Consider the following 27093-nt stretch of genomic DNA (forward strand, 5'->3'; position numbering starts at 1 on the left):
GACAGCAATGAGGAGAGTGCATGTCCTGGATGATGGGGGTCTGTAGTGTTGGATGCCCTCTTTTTGAAGATGCTGAGGAGGCTGGTGCCCATGGTGGAGCTACTGAGTTTGCAATTTCTTACAGCTTTTTCCAATCTTGTGCCGTGGCCCCTCCATACCAGAGGGTGATACAGTTAGAAAGCTCTCTCTGGTACATCTGTAGAAATTTGCTGAAATCTTTAGTGACATATCAAATCTCCTCAAACTCCTAATTAAATATAGCTGCTGTCGTGCCTTGTAATTGCATCAATATGTTGGGTCCAGGATAGATCTCCAGAGATGTTGACACCTAGACACTTGAAACTGCTCACTCTTTCCACTGTTGATCCTTCGATGAGGACTGATGTGTGTTCTCTTGACTTACCTTTTCTGAAGTCTACAATCAGTTCCTTGAAGTTGAGTGAAAGGTTGTTGTTATGACACCACTTAACCAACTAATCTCAATCTTGTATGCCCCTCATCACCATCTGAAACTCTGCCAACAATATTTATATCATCAGCAAATTTATAGATGCCATTTTGGATATGCCTAGCCACACAGTCCTGGGTGGAGAGAGAGTAGAGTAGTGAGCTAAGCACTCGTCTTTGAGATGAGCAAGTGTTGATTATCAGTGAGGAGGAGATGTTATTTCTGATCCGTAATGACTGTGGTCTCCTAATGAGTTTTGTTCTGAGATGTCAACTGTTCATTTTCCTCCATGAATGCTGTTGACCTGCTGAGTTCCTACAGCTTTTTGTGGGTTGCTCCAGATTTCTAGCATCTGCAGTCAATCATGTCATCCTTATCCATCTGACTTATTTGCAACATCAGATCCTCTAGCATGCTAAGCAACTGAGCATAAGGCATTTGGGGATGTTCACTAAATGTCAGGTTTATCATTATTGCTCAATGCCTAATGAAAATGGTGGCACACATGGACGCAGCAGCCACTCTGGCTCTAACGGTGGAATTTCTTGTCCTGTTTGTCTTTTCTATGATGGAAAAACACTGCTGAAGGTTAGGAACACAATCTGAAAGTCTACCTCACTAGCAAATGGAATAATGAAGGTGCTGTGAGGTTACAGTCTAATGGGGGGGAGCAGGCTCTTGCTCTGTGCTGTGGTCTACTAGTTACTCAGGGAAGTGGTCCGATCAAATACCAGAGCATCATAAGTGCACCCAGTGTTAAAGCAAGTCTTAAAGCAGAGCCCTGTGGGCCCATGCTCCCATCAATTTTACTTGCTTACGTCTGATCGCTGGAAAATAAACTGGATTACCTTCATTTCTGTCTGAGCCAATGGGAATTAAGAGATTGTTGTTGTGGTGAACCACATATACCTGTCTGGACACGCCCCCTACTGACTGCTTCTGTGGCCCCACCCACTGACCATGGCTCCTCCCACAGACCCCAGTATAAAGGCGATTGAGGCCTGAGCCTGGCCCTCAGTCTCCAGGATGTAGTATGGTGGTCAACTACTGCTTGTTCTTTCTTCCAGTCAATAAAAGCCGATATCTCGCCTTCACGTCTCAGAGAGAGTTATTGATGGTGCATCAGTTGTACACTTGTCCTGATAGAAACATGGCTTCAGGACACCACTCTGGACTTGGCCATCCACCGAGAAAGCCTAATCTCCTTTTGGGTGAACAGAAATTCTGCGACCTCTGACAAGACTCATGGAGAAGGTCACAGCTTTTGTGTCTACATCAATAAGAACTGGAGTGTGAGTGCATCGGTAGTAACAGCCCACTCTTCACTCCAGATAGAATTTTTTTAAATGGTGAAGTGTATACCCTTCTGCTTACCAAGGGAGTTCACTGAAATTGTGATTATCCCTTCCTGTGCTAGTGCTGGGGAAGCATTGCAGGAGCTCTACAGTGCCATCTGCAACCTCAAAGTCACTCACCCAGATGGTGTCTTCATTGTTGCTGGTGACTTCAATCGTGCTAACTTAAAAACAGCCCTGCCAAAGTTCTACCAACATGTCAACTTCGCAACCAGAGACAGCAATATATTAAACCTGGTTTATATCAGTGTTAATGGAGCCTAAAAGGCTGTCAGATATTCAGATCACATATCTATATTGCTAATCCTTGATTAAACAAGTCAAACCAGTTTACAGGGGGATCAGGACCTGGCCAGAAGATGCCACCTCAGCATTGCAGGAGTCCTTTGAAAACACAGAATGGAGTGTATTCAAGGAGGTGGTTATTTATGATCATCACATCAACAATGAATATGTGGGATTGGTGATTGGCTACATAGGAAAATATATTGAGTTTGCTACCATGATTAAACATTACACTGGCAAGGCAAACCAGAAGCCATGGATGACTGCAGAGTGCATTGCTTAGGGTTAAGGACACTGTCTTCAGATTGGGAACTGGACATCTCCAAGGTCAGCAAGAGCCATGATCTCCTATGCCATCAGGAAGGCAAAACATGACTATGCACAGAAAATTCACAAACACTTTTGTGACAGGAACAACGTGGCACATGTGGCAGGATATTCAAACCTTAACAGATGACCAGACTGCCCTATGAATTGACAGCAACACCTCCCTTCCTGATAGATTGAATGTCTTCTATGTACAATTTGATTGATGAATTGAATGATGTGACATTGAGCAAAGCCTTCTCTCCCCCTTAAGAGCAGGTACCCTCTCTGGCTGCAGCAGAGAGGAGGATCCTAACCAGGGTACACACAATCAAAGTTGCGGGGCCATACAGCATACCTGTGATGCACCATCAATAACTCTCTGAGACGTGAGGCAAGATATCGGCTTTTATTGGCTGGAAGAAAGAACAAGCAGCAATTGACCACCACACTGCATCCTGGAGACTGAGACCAGGGCGGAGTCCCCAATTGCCTTTATACCGGGGTCCATGGGAGGAGCCACAGGAGCAGTCAGCCGGGGGGGGGGGGGGGGGGGGCGTGTCCAGACAGGTATACGTAGTTCACCACAACCTGGTTGGATGCTGACAGAGCTAACAGCTGAGAAAGGTCTTGATAGACATCTTTAACAGCTCTGAAACAGTCCACTGTTCCTGCAGGATTCAAGGCAGCCACCATCTTTCCGATGCCCAAGAGACCAAAGGTAAATTACCTAAACAAGGCACTGACTTTGAGTATCATGAAGTGCTTTCAACAGTTGCTAATGGATCATCAAAATGCCACCTTCCAGCTACATTGGACCCTTTCCAGTTTGCTTTCCACTCAAACCAGTGCTCTGATACCATAGCCTTGGCTCTCCACTCTATCCTGTCCCACCAACTTTCATCAACTTCAGCTTGGCTTTAACACAATCATCCCTCAGAGGTTAGTAGGTAAATGTCCTTGTGGGACTTAATGCCCCTCTTGTATCTGGATCTTGGACTTCTTAATGGAACCTGAGTCAGTCCAAGTTGGCAGCAACATCTCTAGCTCCACCACACTAAGCACTGATGCCCCCAGTGCTTTGTGCTCATCCTGCTGTCAATTCACAACTGCACGGTCACATTCAGCTCAAATCAGATCAAGTTCACTGATGATACTACAGTGGCTGGTCTCATCAGCAACAATGTTGAGTCGGCATACAGAGATGAGATTGAGGGGCTTGTCAAATGTGTCTCAACGTGGACAAGATAAAAGAGATGATTGTGGACTTCAGGAAGACACAGGTCAAACATTCTCCAGTGCACATCAATGGCTCTTCTGTGGAGAGTGAAGAGCACAAAATCCCTTGGTGTGCACATCAGAATCAAATTTATTATCACCAGCATATATCATGAAATTTGTTAAATTAGCAGCAGTAATACATGACAATATAATGTAACCCTCAGGTTCTGTTGGCTGCGTAAGTCCAGGGAAGACAATCTCTGGCCCCACCAAATGCATGAGCTTGAGGTGCAAAACCACCTGTTTGTGTGCATGCTGCATGATGTGTTACCCTGTTACAAATCAGAACCATAAAATAACAGACAGCTTTACAATTCTTAATTTGACTAAAGGGTTAGTAAACCAAAAAGGATCCATTTTAATGAAACAGTCCAACGTACACAAGTTAGAGCTGATGGTTTCCCTTTTGCTGGTCCTTCATTGATTTCCCCAAGCTTCATCCACTCCCGGCCCCATTCCAAGTCCACTCCTTTCTGGTGTCTATGACCCCTCCTTTCTGGCATCTTCTCTCTCCATCTACTGCTGAAGACCCATATCACCTCGGTGTGAGGCACACAGTCAGAAAAAACACTCCCCTCAAAGGAGAGCTCACATTCCAAAGCACCTGTTATCTCTAACCATAAGCCAAACACTGCTGCTACAGAAAGAGCATTACATTAGCAGTGAAACCTTTCCCAGGGTATTACAATAAAAAGAAAAAAAGTCTATGTCTATTAAATAGATTAAAGATAATGCAAAAACAAAAATTACATTTAAAAAGTGAGGTAATGTTCACAGATTCAATGTCCATTTAGAAATCTGATGGCAGAGGGGAAGCTGTTCCTGAACTGCTGAGTGTGCCTCATCAGGCTTCTGTACTTCCTCCCAGTAACAATGAGAAGAGGGCATGCCCTGGGTGATGGGGGTCCTTAATAATGAACTTCACCTTTCTGAGGCACTGCTTCTGGAAGATGTCTTGGATATTAGAGACTTAGTACCCAAGATGCAGCTAATTTTACAAGTTTCTGTAGCTTCTTTCGGTCCTGTGCAGTAGCCCCCCCCCCCCATACCAGGCAGTGATGGAGCCTGTCAGAATGCTCTCTATAAATCTATAGAAGTTTGAATGTTTTGAGTGACAAACCAAATTTCTTCAAACTTCTAATGAAATATAGCCATTCGTCTTGTCTTCACTATAGCTGCATCAATATGTTGGGACCAGGTTAGATCCTCAGAGATCTTGACATCCAGAAACTTAAAATTGCTCACTCTCTTCTCTTCTGAAGATTGGTTTCTATTCTCGTCTTACTCTTTTTGAAGGCCACAAACAGCTCTTTTTCTCTTAGACATTGAGTGCAAGGTTGTTGCTGCAACACCACTCAACTAACTGGTTTATCTCACTCCTGTGCACCCTCTTCCATCTGAAATTCTATCAACAATGGTGGATCAGCAAATATCTAGATGGTTTTTGAGCTATATCTAGCCACACAGTAATGGGTATAGAGCAGTAGTCTAAGCACACACCCAAGGTGCACCAGTGTTGTCAGCAAGGAGATATTATCACAAATCTGCACAGATTTTGTCTTCCAATTAGGAAGTAAACAAATCAGACAATCTAACCTGGACCCACAATTCTTCATCACTATTCAAGATCAGGTAGCTGTGTAGACTCTGAGGAAACAAGATGTGCAAGGCTCCCCACCCCATTCAACAACTTTCTACAGAGCACTTGTCTGGCTGCGCCTTTGTGTGGTATGAAGGCTGTAAGACATCAGACCACAAGGCCTTACAGAAGATAGTAAAAACCACTGAGGATCACCGGAGTCACCCATTCCCCAGGAGTGTTGCAGACTGCATTGCTGTGCATCCCCACCACCCATTCCACTATCTCTACCATCAGGAAGGAGATGCAGAAGCATCAGGACTAGGACTGTCAGACTGTGTAACAGCTTCTTCCCTCAGGCAGTGACTAATGAATACACTAGGTCAGCAAGCTTTTTGTTTACTGTACCCTGTGCTGCATGCATTTTGAATTATATTTTATTAACTTATTTATGGTAATTTTTGGTTTATGTGTGTTATGTTTTCATGGGTGCACCGTGGTCCAGAGGAATGTTGTTTCGTTTGGTTGTATGTGTAGTCAGATGACAAACTTGAACTGAGTTATTAAATCCAGTCTTTTACTTATAAGATATTGTGCTTCATGCTACTGCAGTTTAATTTGAACATGATCATTAAGAAATGTTAAAAATATGTTTTTAAATGTTATGTACCTCATAGGCCTGATTTTATTCTCACAAATCAATATGTTGTAAAAAATCACTCCCTACTTGTACAGTTTTTTCCTTTTGCTTGTTCTTTCTTTCCACTCTTTTCTATAAGTGTATACCTCAGATAAATACTTTGTGGAGATTTGTGACATATATGATTATATATCTGTACAAAGTCTGAAATATATCTTATGGAAATGTTTGATGAACTTCAATAAAAAAATAAATTAAAAAATAAATGTTAAAAAGCTGCTATATGCTATTCAACAGAGGTGGAAAGAAATGATCATTGCAGTGGATCTGGTTGGTCTCACAGAACAGCAGCACTTTTTTGGGTCCCTCTCCTCCAGTCTTGGCATCCTGCGATTCTGCACAGAATTAGCCCATTCAACTCACCAAATCTTCAACCACACATTTACAAGAATCCCCAAATCTTTATTCTCTCCACAGGTTTTACCACTCACCTGCACACTCAGAGCAATTTACAGTTGTCAATTAATCTCCTTCCTTTACTGAAGAAGGGTCTTGGCCTGAAACGTCGACTGTTTACTCTTTTCTGTAGATGCTACCTGACCTGCTTGGTTCCTCCAGCATTTGCGTGTTGTTTTGGATTTCTATCACGGGCAGATTTTCTCATGTTTGAGACTCAAAATTTAACTTTGTGAAGTTTGGATACAGGATACATGAAATAAACTCAAAAACAGGTATAGCTGTCCATTCTGTTACTATGAAAAACATTGTCACTTTTCAGAAAAGCAATATATCTATGCACCTTTCAATAAGCCTTTTGGACATTTTCCCAAAATTAAGAATCAATGTAACGCCCTTTTTATATTCTAACATTAACTGATTACAAAACTGACAATGTGCAAAATACCAATGCAATTTAAGGATTTAAATATGAGATTAGCATTTAATGGTGATTCAAAGTGTATTTGAAGCGCATTCAGTTGAAACATGAATAAATCCCAAAGTTTAGAGCAGGGGTTCCCAACCTTATTCATGCCATGCACCCCTACCATTAATTGAGGGGTCCTGGTTTAGAGTAAGTGACAAATATCCCAATAATAGTTACTTTGTTATACATCTATCTTTACATTTTTGCTCAATCTATTAACAATCAAAACAGATATTTCCTAATTATGATAAATATATATCAGGAATAAAGAGAAAAAAACTTTCACAATTGGCCTGAATGGTATCAACTGCAAAGAATCCAGCAATCAATAAATGTGAATTAGCTTAAATTCAACATAAAGCAATCTTACACTGGTGAAGATAATCTATTATCTTGTGAACAACAATGAATGATGAGTTAATAATTAGTGAAAATGGAAGAAAAAGACACTTTATAATTACCCAATATCAATTTTTCTTAATAATATGATTTAACAGTTTATATTTATTGATGAAAAAGCCATCACAACTGGTATTATTACTCAAAACAATTTATTTCAGAATCTGGACCAGGATGATATAAAATGAATTAACATATCTACTATGTTAATCAGTCTACAAAATTAATACAATAAAACTTAACAATCACTTTTTTTTTAAATCAACCCAATTTGGGTTTGTACATTTCAAATATTACATTTGCCTAACATAATGGCATTGCTCTTACAATATATCATTCAATATGATATATGCAAACATTCTTAATTCAAACTTTAAAAATATTTTCATTTTTCTTGGCGTCCAGCTAAAACCCAGAAAGTGATCTTTTTCTTGACTTGAGAAAGCAGTTGACGAGGCAACCATGGAAGCTGACTCTGTAAAACTGTGGAACTTTTAGCAATGCAGTCTAAGCACAACCTACAAAGGATTAAAGGAAAATCACATAATGCATGTAAATCACATGAAGATTATACTGTATTTCCTAACAACTTCCCCTTTAAATGTCTGCACCCATCATGCCTCTTTCCACATGTCCCCAAAAAATTTTATACCAGATGAAGCATTTTTGACTTGTAAATTTAAAAAAAAACCTAAATTCTGGAAATTTGGAATGCTGAAAATACTCGTGGTTATGTCAAATATGGTGGTTTTACTTTGGAATTGTAGATGCTACTGGAGCATAGAAAATGTGACAAACAATAGGTGCACACAAAACTTCCATAAAGAGCAAAACTACTATAATGATCAATTATTTTAATTTTTGGCATAAATATTGAGCTAGAAATAAATATTAACCAGGAGATCAGGGATCATTCCCAATTCTCGTGCCACAGGATCCTTTGTCCATCTCTATAAAAAGCCAGGGTTTACTGTCTTATCCAAAAGAATGCACAAAACACTAACCTTATTCAGGAAAGAGTATCAGTGAGCCAAATCTAACTCTAAATTTATCACAAGTGTGGCATAGTGTACACTTAGTTTGAAAAGTATGATCTTTAATAGAGTTAACTCTGACTTCTTCTGCTAGAGCCAGTGCTAACCTTCTGATCTTTAACTCAGTGAATTTATGTGAAACTCAACTATGCAAAGCAAGAGGAGTAAGGTAATAGCCACTCATTATCTAGGTTTACATACACTATGTTTATAGCAAGAACTATTACTTGTCATCATCATGTGCCATGTCGTATGATGTGAGAAATCATGGTGTACTGACCATGATTATTCTTGACACATTTTTCCACAGAAAGAGTTTGCTATTGCCTTTTTCTGGGCAGTGTCTTTATAAGACGGATGACCCCGTCCATTATCAATACTCATCAGAGATTGTTTGCCTGCAGTCAGTGGTTGCATAACCAGGATGTGAAATGTACCAGCTACTCATACAATCATCTACCACCTGCTCTCATAGCTTCATGAGACCAGGACTAAGCAGGTGCTACACCTTAGGCTAGTGGAGGGAAAAAGTGCCTACACCTCCTTTGGTAGAGAGGCATTTCCACCCAAGGTTGTTAAAATCCTCCACATTAATTTCTACGACAACTTCCCATGCTCAGAAGCCATCAAGTTGAGAATGTCTGATCTTATTAGCCTTTTCCTAAGTCCCCTCCAACAGTCTCTTTCTTGTGTGTTAGGCAAGTATAAGGTTTCAGTAAATATTTTACAGATGCCCCTATTTTAGCTCAACAGGCATTACCTAGCCCTAACACTTGGGAGAAGAAAACAATATATACTGTAGCTATCCAGAGTGTTAAGAAAACATTAAAAGACCCATAAATTTAAAATTATATTTCTACAATCCACATGGATGAAAGAAAAATGGGTGATTAAAAGTAAGGCAAGGATTAGATTGATCATGGAGTAAGTAGGTTTAAAAGATTGGCACAAAATTGTGGGCAAAGAGCCATGATCTGTTCTATGTTCAACCAACTGATCCATAATTTCAATAAAAAAAAATTAATCTACCCCATCCATTTCTGGCAGGATCTAGCATCATTATATCATTGATTCGAGTCAGCACCAGCTTCCATTCCAAATGCTCTATAGACTGCATGAGTGGTGTAATTAAATAATCACTAAAACCACTACATCTCCATACTTGATTTTATTCTCAAACCAGATATTAGGCAACTCCAACATTAAGACAGCAAAGGGGTGAAAAGTTTACCAAATTAAAATGACCCAAAATAGCAGAATTTTAATTTCAATGCTTGTAACAAAGAAGATTACAAACAAGTCACTCTTCATTTTCAAGGGTGCTGTTTTTGAAAGATATGTAAAACACAATTTCTGTTCATAACTTGCAAAATCATTTTAATCAAGTTCTCCATCAAATGGAAAATGGAAAAGTTACCTGAACAGTGAATATGGCTGTGTTTGAAAGATCAAGACATCATTACAGTGACCCTAATTAAAAGAGCAGCAGACAAGTTGTGTTAATACTTCAAATCGCTTGCCACTGACTTGTAATAACGAGTTATCAAATTGTTCAACTGCAGCTTTTCACAAAAGCTTTTCCTGTACTAAATATGCATTATCCATATTTCTTCAGAAATATTATATCTAACCACATTTCTTCTGAAATATTATTCAGATTTTGAAGTTCAACTTGGTCAGATGTTGAGAATTACTTCTGAAGAGATAAATTAATTAACTTTCAGTTTTATTTAAACAATCTGCATGAAGAGCTAGCAAATTTTCATTAAGCAATAATGTTGAAAGGCAGAAGCATAGTGATACTTGAATGCTTTTTATATATTTAAATAGATCATTTAATTAATTCTTCACAATTTCTATTTGTCAGCGATTACTATTTTATTTCTTCACCAAATCTCGATGCTAAATTTAATGTTAGAAATTTTCAACCGATTGTATTCCAGCTTAACATTTTAAAAAGCGTTTACAAGAAATGCTGCTATATTTATCCTGCCTTCAATTATTTTTCGTACGTTTTTGTTTTCTTGTTTCATGGTATTTAATGTCCATTATTTTCCTCACCCTTAAGTTAAATTGAATGTGATGGGGGGGGGGGGGCATCCAGCCCGCATCCTCGCTGATCTGCTGGCCCTATATCTGGCCGCACATACCAGCCTGGTCCATGGATGTCCCAAGTCTGTGTTGCTTTCCTTTTAACAGAGTGCAGACTTAAGCTTCTGGCCTGACATCTAATTACCTCATATCCTGTCTCCAAAACCTAATCAGACCCATAACTCACCTCTGTCCACCAAACCATCTCTATGAACCTAAACAAAAACACTAAACCCGAGTTGTGATTCAATGGAGGATGATCTTGGAAGAATGGAGTCTGAATGGTGATCTTACAGAGGTATATAAAATTATGAGGGCATTCCAATTTTTTCCCCAGGGATGGGGAATCAAGACTTACAGGATATAACTTTAAGGTGAGAAGAGAAATATTTAATAGAAACTTGAAGAAATTTTGTTTTAAAACATAAGAGTGGTAACTGCCAGAGGTAGTGGTTGAGGCATTTACAATAATATTAAAAAGACAATTGGACAGGTACATGGATTGGAACGGTTTAAAAGATTATGGGCCAAATGTTGGCAAAATAGAATAGCTTGGACGGGCATCTTGATTGGCATGGACCAATTATGCTGAAGGGCCTCTTTCTATGCTGTATGACTCTAACCCAAAGGATTAATATGAATCAAGCTAAGACCATGTTGATGACATAAAAAAATCAGAAGCATGTCAATATCGCATATTTCATTTTCAACATCAAACCCTCACAAAAATTGCAATAGTCAATCACTAACAAGGCAAGTTAATTATAACCTGATTCTGGTACTTGGCACTTGGACTAAGATTTGTTTCAAGGCTAGGCTTTCTCTATACTGTTAGACAGCTATAATGTTTCAGTCTTCATGTTCATTCTATAAATCAACAAAGTGAAAAATGTGTCCCAAGTACTTTTCTTTTATTGATTTATCAGCAGGTCCATCAATAAAACAAACTTGTTCTTATCTTACTGCTGATAGCTTCAATAAATGATCTTTGATTATCTTGCAGATCAACTTCAAGAGCCTGCAAAAGACTCATTAAAACAAGCTGGGTCAAAGTGCCAGAAACAGAAACAGGCCCTTTGGCCCAACTTAACTAGATTGGTTGGCATAGACAAGTTAATCCCATCTGCCCAGATGATCCACATCCTTTCATCCACAGATGATCCAACCCTTTCTGATCCACATACCTATCTAAGTGTCTTTTCCATTTATTCCCCTATTTTCCCCCACAAAAAGCAAAAGTTCTACACTCTTTCATTTAGCTTTCATGTTCAACTTCAATATTTGGTAACTACTAAACAAAAGAAACATCACTTTGCTTTATAATATTTAAATATGTCATTTCCAAATCCTTTGAAGACAGGACAAATGATAAGGTGACAGAAAATAAATCTTTTCCCCCTTTTAATCTTTCTAACACAGCAATAGAATAACTAGCTATATTTGAAAGATGCAAAACATACAAGAGTGTTGGAGTTTTTAAGAGAATCAAACAGTTCATTAACGGATGACCTCTAATGTTTTTGTAAGCCCATCAATAAATTAAAGTTGTCAGTATCTCAGAATACAAATATAAACTTACATTACTGTAAACTTCCCTTAAGTAACTCTACTGAACAAGAAATTATGCAGAGCCTCATCATTTTTGATGTCAGAGATGGACAAGGTACTTTCTACCTATTCTCTTAACAATCTATAAAGAACTTTCTACAGGGGCACAATTGAGAGCATCCTGACTAGTTGCATCACTGCCTGGTATGGGAACTGTACTTCCCTCAATCGCAGGACTCTGCAAAGTGGTGTGGACAGCCCAGAGCATCTGTCATTGTGAACTTCCCACTATTCAGGACGTTTACAGAAACAGGTATGTAAAAAGGGCTTGAAGACTCACGGAGACCCAAGTCACCCCAGCTACAAACTATTCCAGTTGCTACCATCCAGGAAACTGTCCTGCAGTATAAAAGCTAGGACCAACAGGCTCCGGGACAGCTTCTTCCAACAGACCATCAGACTGATTAATTCATACTGATACAATAGTATTTCTATGTTATATTGACTGTCTTGTTGTACATAATATTTATTATGAATTACTATAAATTGCACATTTAGACGGAGACGTAACATAAATATTTTTACTCCTCATTTATGTGAAGGATGTAAGTAAAAGTCAAGTTAAGTCAGGAAGTGCATAGTGTGAAAGCAAGAATTTATCTAATCTGGAGCAGATTTCAATGAAAGATACACACATCCAGCAGATTGTTATCTTTAATTTACATAGACTGGCTGGCATATGCATTTCCAAAAACTGCATTTTCACTTAACTTTCTTAATTCTTCTGTCATTTAATTCTTCCTTCTCACTTTACTTAAGTGTTAGAAAAAATTAGCAAATATCAATAATGAAAAATATTTATAGTTCACAAACCGGAGATGGTGAGTTTAAAGAAAAACGAGGAACAATTTTAACTAACACACTTGTTCTCCAATCTTGATTTACTACTATAAAGACAAATCATTTCAAAAAAAATGTACTCACAGAATCGAAGGAAAGGAGGTCATCTTTACTTCCACCAAACACCATCACTTCATGCTCCTTTCCCAAACAGGCTGTATGCCACAACCTGCAGATGTTTTCAATGTTAAATAGATTAATATATATTTGTTATGAATGCCAAAGGTTTTATCTCTTTATTTCTAAAACATTCAGTAAATGTTAATGTACAACTATGACTTATCTTCTTTAAATTGTGCAATCATAGGCAACTTAAGGTTGAGAGCTGTCAGTGCTAATTTTTTCTAAACCTTGAATGAAGACAATCAATACCACATCTTTCTCAGAAAATATTAAAATGCCCCTCCCTTTTATTTTTCAACAGAATTCTTTCCATTCAATGTGGATGTAATAGGTATCCTATTAGTATTTAATATTTGTACAATATGTACTTTGTTCTTTCAAGTTTATCAAATGAAATACATAAAATTGATTAAAATTTAGCATGAAAATTTCATAGAATATTTATCTTGTGAGGGAGCACGTATATTTTGATTTATGAGAATAGAAATTAATCTTTTAAATAAAAGTTGGTTACTCACCTTCAAAACCTTTATTAATGTAAGACTATTTGCCATGTTTAGTAACTAAAACTGTCCAGATTTTGAAAGCTTTTTAATTTGGTTTGATCATAATTAACCAATCCCTCCCCTGTTCTTTAACCAATGCCTCTTGAGTGGCAGTCAATATCTTCAACAAAATAAGATGGAAAATGGTAATAAAGACCAAGTAGGAAATGTCAAGGAAGAAAGCTGCTCTAAAGGAGACCAAAGGACCTCTATTCGGAGTGGGTCCACTCTGAACCAATTTTGTATAAGGTTTTCTAAGCAAGAACCAGGTAAAGCGATAAAGTTAAAGACCACATGGCAGTGCTCAAGTTGGTACTGTTTGTCTCACAGCTCAAAGAATCTGGGTTCATTCTGAATTGCATTTCTTCTTAAGTTTGCATATTCTCCCCATGACTGCATGGTTTCCACTGCATTCACCAGTTTTCTCCCACATCTCAAAAGCAGTTCAACTGGTTACTGAAAATTACACCTAATGTAGATACGCAAGGTGTAAACAAATCAAAAGAGAATGTTACAGGACAACAGGGGATAAATATTTGAATGGGACAGATGGGATTGCTCTGCCAGGAGCCAGTATATATGGGTAAAATAGTCCTTTCTGTGTTGCAGTAGGAAATAAAAATGAATTGCTTTGTTGCATCCTTCCTTCCAGAGTTATTTGTCAGTAGTTTGAAGCTAGATCTAAAATTTAAGAATGTCTTTAATTAGCCATGTTCAAGTGCTCTCAAACAAAAATATAAAATCCACAAAGTAAAACAGAACTATCCAAATGTACTTGTTTTCTTCACATATTGAGTTACTACTGCCTCCATAGTGATTTGCATGAAAGGTGAATTGTCAAGATAACAGATTACAAAATCTGCTTAAAAGTGTTGTTTGTTCTACCAATGTACAATGGAAGTCAGTTACTTCTTTAGTATGACCCAAATGTTTTTTCAGAACTGATATACAAAACATAACAAAGGAAGTCAATACAGACATTTGCATTGAAAGTCAGCTGATGACCCACAATATACTGCTGAGCATGTTTGGATTTGTGGAAAGTTCTAATGATAAATCGTTTAAGAAAATTTTTGGAAAATACAGATTTAGTTTTTAGAGAAAGCAGTGCTGCAGCATTAATCAGATAAGCAAATGGTGTAATATTTCAGCTAAGATGCATCTTGCCAAGAAAAGCAAACTGGGAGGAAGATATGCAATCTTTTCCCCTACTAATTTATACATGATTCAAATCTGTATTGCATTGTGCTAATAATTCAAGATATTACTGCACTGATATCCATGGTCTTGTTCATTACAATTAGAACTCTGATTAAAATTCACAGCTGATGAAAGGAAAGCAACAAACAAATTGGGAGACACTCAAAAATAACCTCTGGTGATTTCTAAACTTTAACCCTGAATCTGCAATAAATGATAAAATGCAGAAAGATACCCAAAAGATAAATTGCTAAATCAGCAGTAAAAATGAATTCACTGCTACAATAAAGCTTCTCTCAACAATAAAAAACATTAATAGTATATAAGCATTCACAACAGCACCAGCAGTAGAAAATAAGATAGCTGATTTTGGAATATGAATTTATAAATATAAAAAGGAAAAAATTCTACTGTGTGTTAAATTTTTTTAAATGGCACAGACACCCATCTTAGTGCTAAACTCACCTATAATTTGTTCAGTATAAATAAATTACGCAGTTGAATGTCGAACCTTTAAACGTGTATTCTAAAACACAAGTCTATGCATCAAGATATTAAATTGATAATAAGTTTCAACATTTTATTGCCAAAAAAGTAGAATAATTTTCAGTTTTATATTTACATGGGTTTTTAAATAAAGGCATGTAAAAGGGCACAAAACACGCAGGACATGCCTTTCTTATTACAAATTAGTTCTAGTTTATGAAGCTTCCCCTCTGTATTCAGAGCTGAATCTAGTGTAGACCTGTGGAATTTATTTCTAATAATCTGGCAATGGAAAGTAATCTAAACAATATATCTAAATAATATAATCTGAAATCATGTATTGTACTCTTAACTGATCTGCTACAATTATCACCCTACTTTAACTAGACAATATTAATATAAACAATTTTTTCCCACCTGTGTTGAACTAAGAAGCAGTCTACATTTCCTTGCCCTGCACTCTGCATCTGCCTTTGCTTTCCTCACCTCATCAAAACCTTTGTCTCATGACTTGCTGTTGGTAAACTCCTGCCTGGGCTGCTTCAGCGTAGAACATGGAGTAGACTTTCCTGACTCGAACATGTTGAAATCCTAGCTTGCAACCTGATCCTTTTTTTTGTACAGACTGTAACAGTGCTCTATTACGCTTGGTTGCTGCTAATCTAAAACGGTGCAAAATGTCACTGCCATAACTAGTATAAATTCCATTACAAAATGTTTCAATTATTTACTCATAATATATAACACAATGAAAATGGGAGATTTAAAAAATGAAACTACAACTGAAAAGCACAGTTAAAAAATGTGAAATATTAGGATTATTTTACAACAGTAATTATCAAAACCAGAAAAATAAACAATTCCCTATTATCTACATTAAACAGCAATATGGAAATCATTCAAACTGTACACGTACAGCTTATCATACAAATTGTAGAAGCCCAATCCGCAAATATCTTGTACAATTTTAAACACAGAATACAATTTTGAAGTTTAATAGATAATTATTTAAATATAACTTGCATTTGTACCAGTGCTAAGCAATTTTTTGCATGATCTAACCTAATCTAACATGAGGATAAAACTCCTCTGAAAATTAAAGGCTATTATGTCTTTTTTTTAATTTAACAATATCAACAATTAAAATTAATTTAAAATCCTTATTAATGAGTCCCTAAATGGGAAAATCTCCTATTAGAGACATTAGACCATAGTTCAATAATGAAATTTAAGTCAATGTATTTTGAAAAGATTAGGGCATAATATAGAAATTTAGTTCCAAACTAATAGCACACCTATCAATAAATAAATATAAGTATTTACAACATAATTAAAATATAATATCAGTTCTGGTCATTTCCTTTGTTTCACAGGTTGGAAGCCCAATTAGCAATTCATGAAATATACAGCAAAAATCAAAATTTCTAAATTGATGTAAATAGTGCTCAAGAACCTGATACCAAGATACAAGTTCCGCTGACAATTCTTTACATAGTCATTTTGTAAATGTACCATGCAAAGGTTATTTAACATTTTAGGTATAATGACACATTGTGTAAAATAAAATTTCTTTCATGAGAAATTTGATGAAACCATTTAACTTAATATTTTCAAAATAGGTAGCAGATTACTGAGGTAATGCAGAGATACCTGGAACACAGAAACCATCTACATTTCCATTGAAAGAAGTGCTACATAATGTATTTGAAGAGTTTGGTCATAACATGCCTTCATATGTTGGTTTTCTAATGCAGGAATAATCTGTTTATTAGTTCTTCATACTATGAAATTATGCATGTGAACAAACATCATAAAAATAAAACATAGCATTGACCTTGAGACCCTAATACATGCCACAACTAAAAGTGAATTAATCTAATTAATGCCATAAATCTAAGTTAATCAAATGGTAGGTGGCATAATCAGCAAGTTCGTAGATTACATCAATATTGATGGTATTATGGACAGTAAAGGTTACTGTTTTTTGTAAAAACAGAATTTAGCTGAACTAGGAAAAGGGAATAGAAGATGGGAATTTAACTCAGCTAAGTGCAAAATAATGCATTTTGGGAGTTAAACCAGGTATTATTTACACAATGATTGTATTGCATCTCAAGAGATACCTAAGGATAGAAGTATGTGGTGCCCTGAAAGTGGTACCAGTTAGACAGGGTGAAGGCTTTTGGTATGCTTATAATTACTTCATTTAAAACAAACTGATGAAGGTAGACTAGTGGATGTAGTATGTATGCATCTGAGTAAGGTTCCTTTGTAGGCTCATTAGAAAGCATGCGAGTCAGGGAAATTTGGTTACATGGATTGCGAATTTATTTGCCCCTGGAAGGCAGAGTGTGATAATAGATGGAGTGTATTCTGCTTGGAGGTCTATGATGAGTAGTGTTCCACAGGCATCCATTCTGGGACCCCTGTTCTTTGTGATGTTTATAAATGACTTAGATGAGGAAGTGGAAGGGCGGTTTAGTAAGTTTGAAGATAACACGAAGGTTGTCATAAGTTACAATGTGACATTGATATGATGAAGTGCTGTGCTGACAAGTGGCAGATGGAGCTCAACCCCAGAAAAGTGTGAAGTAATACACATAGATGGTCACACTTGAAGGGAGAATGCAGATTTAATGACAGGCTTCTTAGTAATATGGAGAAACAGAGTGATCTTGGTTCCTTGTTCATAGATCCCTCAAAGTTGATATAGAAGTAGTTAAGTAAGCATATGATGTATTGGCCTTCATACAGGGTGCAGAGGAGATTTACTAGGATCTTGCCTAGATCAGAGAACATGTTATGAGGAAAGGTTGAGTGAGCTTGGTTTTTTTTTCTTTGGAGAATGAGATGTGACTTTATAGAGATGTATAACAACCAGTACCTTTTTCCACAGAGAGGCAATGGCCAATACAAGAGGGCAAAATTTTAAGGTGATTGGAGGGAAGTGTGGGTGTGGGGATGTTAGAGGTTGTTTTTTTTTAAAAAAAACTAAGTGGCAAGTGCATGGAACATACTGGCAGTGATAGTGGAAGAGGCAGATACACAAAAGATATTTAAAACATCTTCAATAGACAACTAAATGAAACAGATGGAGGGTTATGGGAGGGAGAGTTACACTGATCTTGGAGCAGGTTAAAAGGTTGGTACAATATCGTAAGCAGTAGGGCTGTACTGTGCTGCACTGCTCTACATTCTATCTTAAAGTGGACAATGCTGTTAAATTGTGGATTTTCAAAAAGCATTTAAAGTTTAACGCAATAAATTATTCAGCTAAAATTCAGCTGGCAATTAATCCATTCTAGGGGCGGAAATTAAGTATTGAAAACAGAAAATGTGGGAAATACCTAGAAGGCCATGCAGCATCTGTGAAGAAAGAAACAGGATTAACATCTTGGCTTAATACCTTTTTTTTAAAAAAAAAATGACCATACTGTCAAGAAGAGTAAAGAAGTCAGTATCTACAATTCATTACCTGAAAATAGAGGAAGAAGAATCAAACTTATCCAGAATTTGTTTGATACTTAGAAAACAAAAACAGGGTCACTGGGAAAGAAAAGGGAGATGTGATGACCTGGATTGCCCTTGTGAAGAGCTACTTGAGAATTCTATGGACTGAGTGCTGCAACTATTTAATAAAAAAAATTTATCAACTGAAGTTGGGCATGTAACTCTCAAGTTGCGTATTTGTTCTTTTTTTTAAAAAATCATATACTGTACTGATTAGCATATAACCTGATCTTTTGCACTAGAGTGCAGCCCTGAGGGTGGAAGCAATATTTTTTCCAATTCCTTTTCCTAATTCCCTGTGGAGAAATATCAACTTTTTTAAAAAACAAATTTCAGATAAAAATGGAAACCTTGCTTGCAGGAAACAGCAGATGCAAGTTACCGTAGATTCCGGACTACAGAGCGCACCTGATTAAAAGCCGCACGCTCTAATTTTAGAAAGAAAATCAATTTTGTACTTGTACAAGCCGCACCTGATTTTAAGCCGCAGGTGTCCCACATTGTAATATGAGATATTTACACAAAGATATTACACGTGAGGATTTTTTAACTTTTAATTAAATCCGTATGGTAACAAACAAATATATATTGCAAATGCTTTTTTTCGAACAGTGCCTGTAACACAGCTACTTTTAAATATACATACGTATCGGTAACACACAAATTACGTTGCGTATACTTTTTTACTGAACAGTGCACAAACAACATTCCAATATCTCCTAACGACTGGTAAAAAAATATATATATACTGCAGCCTACCAGGGAAGTTATTGATCGCCTTCTTCATCTTTCTCCTGCGCACTAAAACCATCAAAGTCCTTTCTTCAGTGTCCGAATTGAATAAAACCTCAGGATCTCGTCACTCACTTCAGTCTCTTCGTTGTCGCTCTCACTTGAGCGCACGCGGTCCTCTTCATCACGCAGCAGTCCAGCCTTTCGAAACCTGCTAGTGATGGTGGATGTTGTGACACGGCTCCACGCATTTAGGATCCACTGGCAGACTTGAGTTAAAGATGCTCTTCGAATGCGTCCTGTTTTGGTAAAGGATTTCTCACCGCTCGTCATCCAAGCCTCCCACTCAACGCGCAGCGCCACTTTAAATGCCCGGTTCACGCCGATGTCCAGTGGCTGCAAATGCTTCGTGGTGCCCCCAGGAATCACAGCTGGAATTGAGTTTGTACTCTTGATGGCAGCTTTCACTGAACTTTCATTGTCAGCCGCTTAAAAAATCACCATCGGTGGAAGCTTTAGTCCGGATGCTGTGCAGCTCAGAACACAAGTGAAATGCGTTCTCTCATGGCCACTTGTTTTCAGTGTGATGGATGAGTCACCTTTTTTATTAACAGTCCGAGTGAGAGGCAGGTCAAACGTCAAAGGTACTTCATCCATATTTATGATATCAATTGGCCCGATGGAATTCTCCGCTATCTTTGTTTGAGTGAATGTGCGGAAGTTAGCAAGCTTTTCCTCGTGGTTGGGAGGGAGCTGCTGACTCAGAGTCGTGCGTACCCTGACGGACAGGCCTTTTTGTCTCATAAATCTAAAACACCATGATGACCCACCTCTAAAATCTTCGATTTTCATTTTGGTGGCGATTGCTTTAGCCTTCAGTCTGATCTGCACGGTGGAAACTCCACGGCCGCCTGCTCTCTGTGTGTTAACCCAGTCTTCAAGAAAGTTTTCAAGTTCGGGCCATCTGCTATGATTACCTCTGAAAGCTTTTGTCGTCTTTTTGCATTGACTCAGTTCTTCATGCTGGCATCTCCACCGTCTCAACATCGATTCATTTATGCCAAGATTATGTGCAGCAGCTCGATCTCCTTCTTCAACCTCCAGATTGATCGCCTTTAACTTAAAAGCTGCATCATATGCTTTTCTTCGAGTGTTTTCCATGTTGATGAGGGTGAGTACAAATGACTGATTTACAATAATTTATTTGTGAAAGTGCGCATGATTTATCGTACAATTTCATTGGACCTCTGTGAACTACTCATCAATTTTATTGGTCTACTGTTACGAGGCAAAATGTTTTTGGCGGCATGAAAAAAAAACATGCATTAGCTGCACCGTAGTATAGGCCGCAGTGTTCAAAGCGTGGGAAAGAAGTAGCAGCTTATAGTCCAGAATTTACGGTAAGTGTACAGCACCATGTTAATACTCACAGAAATCCATGCAGCATGGAAACAGGCCAATTGGTCCAACTTGCCCATGTTGCAAGAATGTTGCTTGGGATGAAGCAGTTCAATTCTGAGGAAGAACTGTCTTCCCTGAGTCTTCTGCTCCCAGGGGGAAAAAAATGCTTCACCACTTCTTCCTCATAATTGAACTGCTTCATCCCAAGCAACATCCTGATTAATCTCCTTTACACACTCTCCAGTACTACCATATCCTTCCTTGGTGAGCAGAATTGCAACACTGTACTCCAACTGAAGTCTGGCCAAAATTTCATAAAGTTGGAGCATAACCTCCTTATTTCTGTACTCAATGGCCCAATTAATTAAGGGTAATATCCCAAAAGCCTTCCTACATTGTATTTCTGCATTGCCACCTTCAAATATCTATGAAATTTTACTACAAGGTTACTGTTTCTTTATACTTCCCAAGATCCTAACATTCATTGTGTATATCCCCATTACTACAGCCTAATTAGTTCTCCTGCAAACCATCATCTTACATTTGCCTGGATTAAACTCCAGCAAATTCAGCCTATTTCACCAAAACAATGATCTCCATGGCCTAAGACTACATTCTATTCTACCAAACACCACTTCATGTCATCCACAAAATTACTGATCATGCCTCCCATATCCAAGTCATTCATGCAAGTTATAAATAGCAATGGTCCCAGCACCAACCCTTGTGGTACACTACTAGTCACAGCTATCTGATTGTAAAAACAACCCTCTGGCATCACCCTGGATTTACTATTCCAAGTCTGTTTTGGATACAGATTAATAACTTGCCCTGGATTCCATGAACCCTTACCTTTCAAACCAACCTACCACGAGGAGCCTTGTCAAGGGCTTTCCTAAAGTTTATGTAAACTATATTACCCTGCCCTCTTTAGTACACTTTGTTATCACTCAAAGATTTTAATCAAATTAGTCTGACAGGATCTGCCCTTGACAAAGTCAGGTTGGCTGTCATTAACTTGTCCTTGCCTTTCCAAGTTCTTTTCCTAAGAATATTTTTCCAGCATCTTCCAAGTCTTTAATCAGTTTTGTTAATTTAAATTATTTAATTGCTGCATTTTTATTTCCCCCCAAAATAGATGGTTTTAAGTTTAAGAATAAAAGGAATTATTTAATAACTAAGGAATATTTATATTAGGCAAACTGTTTAGAACTGGACAATGCAATTTTGGTATTTAAAATTCTGCACAGGATCAAATCAATGATTTAAACAGAATTTCCAATCGGTTACCACATACATAAATTCACTTTAAAGTTTACCTTCATTGTCTTCTTTTACCCTGTCCACTATCTAAATACTGAAATATGGTGAATTCTGTGAGTCCTCTCAAATAATAATTACTGATTTTTTATGTGCACAATAAAAGAAAGTTGCATTCTTCAGCAGGAATTTCCTTTGTTTATACCTGGGTCTATTCTTAGGACAATGCTCCAGTTGCCTCCATTCACTAGCTTGAATGTTATATATCCATGCATCACCTAGGAAGAGATAAAGGGCAACACTATTGACAAATTTAAGTCTCTATTGAAACTGAGGTCATCATCATAATTAACAATGCACAAAAGTTGAACAAAGGCATTCTCTATATCAGACTGAAAGTTATTGTTTATCTTTAGAATTAGACTTTCTATGTCAAAAGTCAAGAAACATAACCAGGTAAACTAAACTAGTACATGAACCTCGTACTTTCCCCAAATTGGAATATGGAGGAATAATCTCTTAAAACAATTGATTACGAGCTAACTACTTAATTCTGTTGAGCCATTAAATAATTAATTTTAAAAGTTTTGCCATTCTTCTCAGAATTATCTGTGGCTGCTGAAAAATGCCAGCAAAATGTCTAACAAACAAGTATATTTCCAAGCATGTGTGCGTTAACATGGACGCAGCAAATCTTTTGGCAGCTGTTTACGGAGATCATTCTGCAACTGTTCTGTCAGAATTGATGTCTTAATGAGTCCGTTTCTTTGATAACCCAATTTTGGAGTGATTTCTCCATTCATTTCAATAGAGGGAAATTACAGGCTGCAGATTGTAGTGAGAATCGTTCAGATGTAAATCTATAAGTTTTATAAGCTGCCCACAAAGCATTGCTGTGTTTTACTAGTACCATCTTGCCATCACTGGTGTACCACTACAGCTGGAAGAGAGGGGAGAACTCCAAGCCAGACGAAAATGGAGTATGAAACCTCTTCTACCCGGTATCTTGTCAGCAAATGTACAGTCATTGGAGAACAAGATGGAGGTCTGAAGAGCAAGGTTTGCTGTATTGGAAGTAAATGAGGGATAGCTAGGTTCTGTGTTTCACAGGGACATGGCTGACCTCAAAAGCATGTTGGTAAGATCCAAAGGTTTCTTCATATACTTGATGGACTGAACTGTTGAATCAGAGAAGGTAAAAGAAGGTGGAAGTGCTGAAAATTCTACTTACCAAGAGAGTTCTCCTCCGTGATCCTAACTGCAGCTTGTGTACCGCCAAAGGTCAATGTACTAGACATATTGAGTGTCATGATCAGCAAACAAGAAACAGCCTACCTCAATGCCTTTCAAATCTATACTGAGGACTTCAATTAGGCTTGTTTGAAGAAATCTCTGCCCAATTATCATCAACATGTCACCTGCAGCACAATGAACCCCAACACACTTGACCACCGTTAAACTTTGATTAGGAATGCCTATTCTTCAATCCCTTGACTGCACTTCAGGAAATCTGTGTGGTTTGGCACAACTTAAGTACCATCTATGAAAATGCTGATGATATAACCATTGTTGTCTCTGACAATTTCAGGTAGTGATGAGAGGGTGTACAGGACTGAGATATACCAACTAGTTGAGTGGTGTTTCAGTGACAACCTTGTACTGAGTATCAGTAAGATAAAAGAGCTGATTGTAAACTTCAGAAAGGGCAAGTCAAGAGAACACAAACCAATCCTCACAGAGGGATCAGAAGTGGAGGGAGTAAGCAATTTCAAGTTCCTGAGTGTCTGAGGATCGAACCTGGTCCCAACACATCAATGCAGCTAGAAAGAAGGCAAGACAGCAACTGTATTTCATCAGGAGATTGAGATTTGATTTGTCACCTAAAACACTCAATAACTTCTACAGATGTACTACGGAGAGCATTCTGACTGACTGCATCACTGTCAAGTCAAGTCAATCACTTTTATTGTCATTTTGACCATAACTGCTGGTACAGTACATAGCAAAAATGAGGCGATGTTTTTTCAGGACTATGGTGTTACATGACACAGTACAAAAACTAGACTGATCTACGTAAAAAAAAAACAGAAAAAAACTAGACTACAGACCTACACAGGACTGCATAAAGTGCACAAAACAGTGCAGGCATTACAATAAATAATAAACAAGACAATAGGGCAGTAAGGTGTCAGTCCAGGCTCTGGATATTGAGGAGTCAGGTCGCTTGGGAGAAGAAACTGTTACATAGTCTGGTCATGAGAGCCCGAATGCTTCGGTGCCTTTTCCCAGACAGCAGGAGGGAGAAAAGTTTGTAATGAAGGGTGTGTGGGGTACTTCATAATGCTGTTTGCATTGCGGATGCAGTGTGTGGCGTAAATGTCTGTAATAGCGGGAAGAGAGACCCCGATAATTTTCGCAGCTGACCTCACTATCTGCTGCAGGGTCTTGCAATCCAAGGTGGTGAAATTTCTGAACCAGGCAGTGATACCGCTGCTCAGGATATTCTCAATACAACCCCCAGTAGAATGTGATGAGATGTGGTGTGGGAGATGGACTTTCCTCAGCCTTTGCAGAAAGTAGAGATGCTGCTGGGCTTTCTTTGCTATGGAGCTGGTGTTGGAGGACCAGGTGAGATTCTCCACCAGGTGAACACCAAGAAATTTGGTGCTCCTAACGATCTCTACAAATCAACAACCACCTCTTTTGTTTTTTCACATTAAGAGACAGGTTGTTGGCTCTGTACCAGTATGTTAACCACTGCACCTCCCCTCTATAAGCTGACTCATCATTCTTGCTGATGAGACCCACCGTGTCATCGGCGAACTTGATGATGTGGTTCGATCTGTGTGTTGCAGCACAGTGAACAGCAGTGGACTGAGCACACAGCCCTGGGAGCCCCCCGAGCTCAGAGTGATGGTGTTGGAGATGCTGCTCCCGATCCTGACTGACTGTCAAGTATGCGGGGGGTGGGTGGCACAGGATCAATGTAAGCTGCAGAGAGCTGTAAAATTAGTCAGCTCCATGCATGGGTACTAGCCTCCGTAGTATCCAAGAGTTTAAAGAGCAATGCCTCAGAAAAGCAGCTTCCATCATCAAGGACCCCCACCACCCAGAACATGCCCACTTCTCATTGTTACCTGAAGGTCTGTACTCAGGAACTGCTTCCTCCCCTCTGCCATCTACTTTCTAAATGGACACTGAACTCATGAACACTACTTCACTACTTTTTAAGTTTATGCACTACTTACCTTCAATTAACTAATACACATATATATTAAGTAATTCAGCTTTTTCTATACCTATCATGTATTGCATTGTACTGCTGCTGTAAAGTTAACAAATTTCACAACATATGCGATTCTGATCCCATCTTCTGGCTGTTCTCCTCCTACCTGCATACAGGCAGAGGCTAAAGAGCAAAATTTTAGAAGTAAGGACAGCAAGATGCAGAGGAGTGGTTACTGGATGGACTGGACCACGCCACGTTCAAGTACTCAAAGGATCTGAATGAATATGCCATGGTTATCACGGACCTTATAAAAACTCATTTTATAAAAATGAATATGTCCCCACAAAATTATTCAGAGTCATCCCTTACCGGAAGTTCTGTATGTACCATGAGATCCACAATCTGCTGAGGGCCAGATAAATGGCATTCAGGTCTGGCTACCAAATAAAATACAAGAGGTCCAGGTACGATCTCCAGAAAACCACATCACATACTAAGTGGCTTCTCCAGTCAGGAACAGGAAGGGAGCAGTTACTCTATTGGGAGTATTCTATAGGCACCCTGGTAGCAGCAGAAATACCAAAGAGCAGATTGGGAGGCAGATTTTGGAAAGGTGCAAAAATAACAGGGTTCTTAACATGGGTGACTTTAACTTCCCTATTACTGATTGGCACCTGATTAGTTCCAAAGGGTGAGACGGGGCAGAGTTTGTTAAGTGTGTCCAGAACAGATTCCTGTCACAGTATGTTGACAGGCCATCTAGGAGGAATGCCATACTAGATCTAGTATTAGTTAACGAACTGGGTCAGGTCACAGATCTCTCAGTGGGTGAGCATCTGGGAGACAGTGACCACCTCTCCCTGGCCTTTAGCATTATCATGGAAAAAGATAGAATCAGAGAGGACAGGAAAATGTTTAATTGCGGAAGGCCAATTTATGAGGCTATTAAACTAGAACTTGCAGGTGTGAATTGGGATGATGTTTTTGCAGGGAAATGTACTATGGACATGTGGTTGATGTTTAGGGATCTCTTGCAGGATGGTAGGGATAAATTTGTCCCAGTGAGGAAGATAAAGAATGGTAGGGTGAAGGAACCATGGGTGACAAGTGAGGTGGAAAATCTAGTCAGATGGAAGAACGCAGCATACGTGAGGTTTAGGAAGCAAGGATCAGATGAGTCTATTGAGGAATACAGGGTAGCAAGAAAGGAGCTTAAGAACGGGCTGATAAGAGCAAAAAGGGGGCATGAGAAGGCCTCTGCGAGTAGGGTAAAGGAAAATCCCAAGGAGTTCTTCAATTCTGTGAAGAACAAAAGGATGACAGGAGTGAAGGTAGGACCAATTAGAGATAAAGGTGGGAGGATGTGCCTAGCAATGAGCGAGGTCCTCAATGAATACTTCTCTTTGGTATTCACCAATTAGAGGGAACTTGGTGATGGTGAAGGACAATATGAGTGATGTTGATGTTCTGGAGCATGTTGTTACTAAGGGAGAGGAGGTGTTAAAATACATTAGTACGGATAAGTCCCTGGGGCCTGACGGAATATTCCCCAGACTGCTCCATGAGGGAAGAGACTGCTGAGCCTCTGGCTAGGATCTTCATGTCCTTGTTGTCCACGGGAATCGTACCGGAGGATTGGAGGGAGGTGAATGTTGTCCCCTTGTTCAAAAAAAAAAGACAGTAGGGATAGTCTGGGGAATTATAGACCAGTGAGTCTTATGTCTGTGGTGGGAAAGCTGTTAGAAAAGATTCTTAGAGATAGCATCTATGGGTATTTAGAGAATCATGGTCTGCTTCAATTGGCTTGCCTGCAGAA

The 27093-nt window shown here is 38.5% G+C and overlaps 1 protein-coding gene across 1 annotated transcript in view; it reads right to left on the minus strand.

The window, feature by feature from the left end:
• Nucleotides 1–7322: 7322 nt before the first annotated feature.
• The window catches only part of LOC132387026 (kelch domain-containing protein 1), an 89603-nt gene continuing 69832 nt past the window's right edge, over nucleotides 7323–27093 (minus strand). The window contains exons 10-13 of the mRNA XM_059959397.1: nucleotides 22254–22326; nucleotides 12876–12960; nucleotides 9670–9722; nucleotides 7323–7736 (exon numbers count right to left, since the gene is read on the minus strand). Coding sequence (XP_059815380.1) covers nucleotides 7604–7736; nucleotides 9670–9722; nucleotides 12876–12960; nucleotides 22254–22326 — 344 coding nt within the window. The 3' untranslated portion in view covers nucleotides 7323–7603. The remainder of the gene's footprint in view (nucleotides 7737–9669; nucleotides 9723–12875; nucleotides 12961–22253; nucleotides 22327–27093) is intronic.

The sequence above is a fragment of the Hypanus sabinus genome, chromosome 2, assembly GCF_030144855.1.
Source record: "Hypanus sabinus isolate sHypSab1 chromosome 2, sHypSab1.hap1, whole genome shotgun sequence".
NCBI lineage: Eukaryota > Metazoa > Chordata > Chondrichthyes > Myliobatiformes > Dasyatidae > Hypanus > Hypanus sabinus.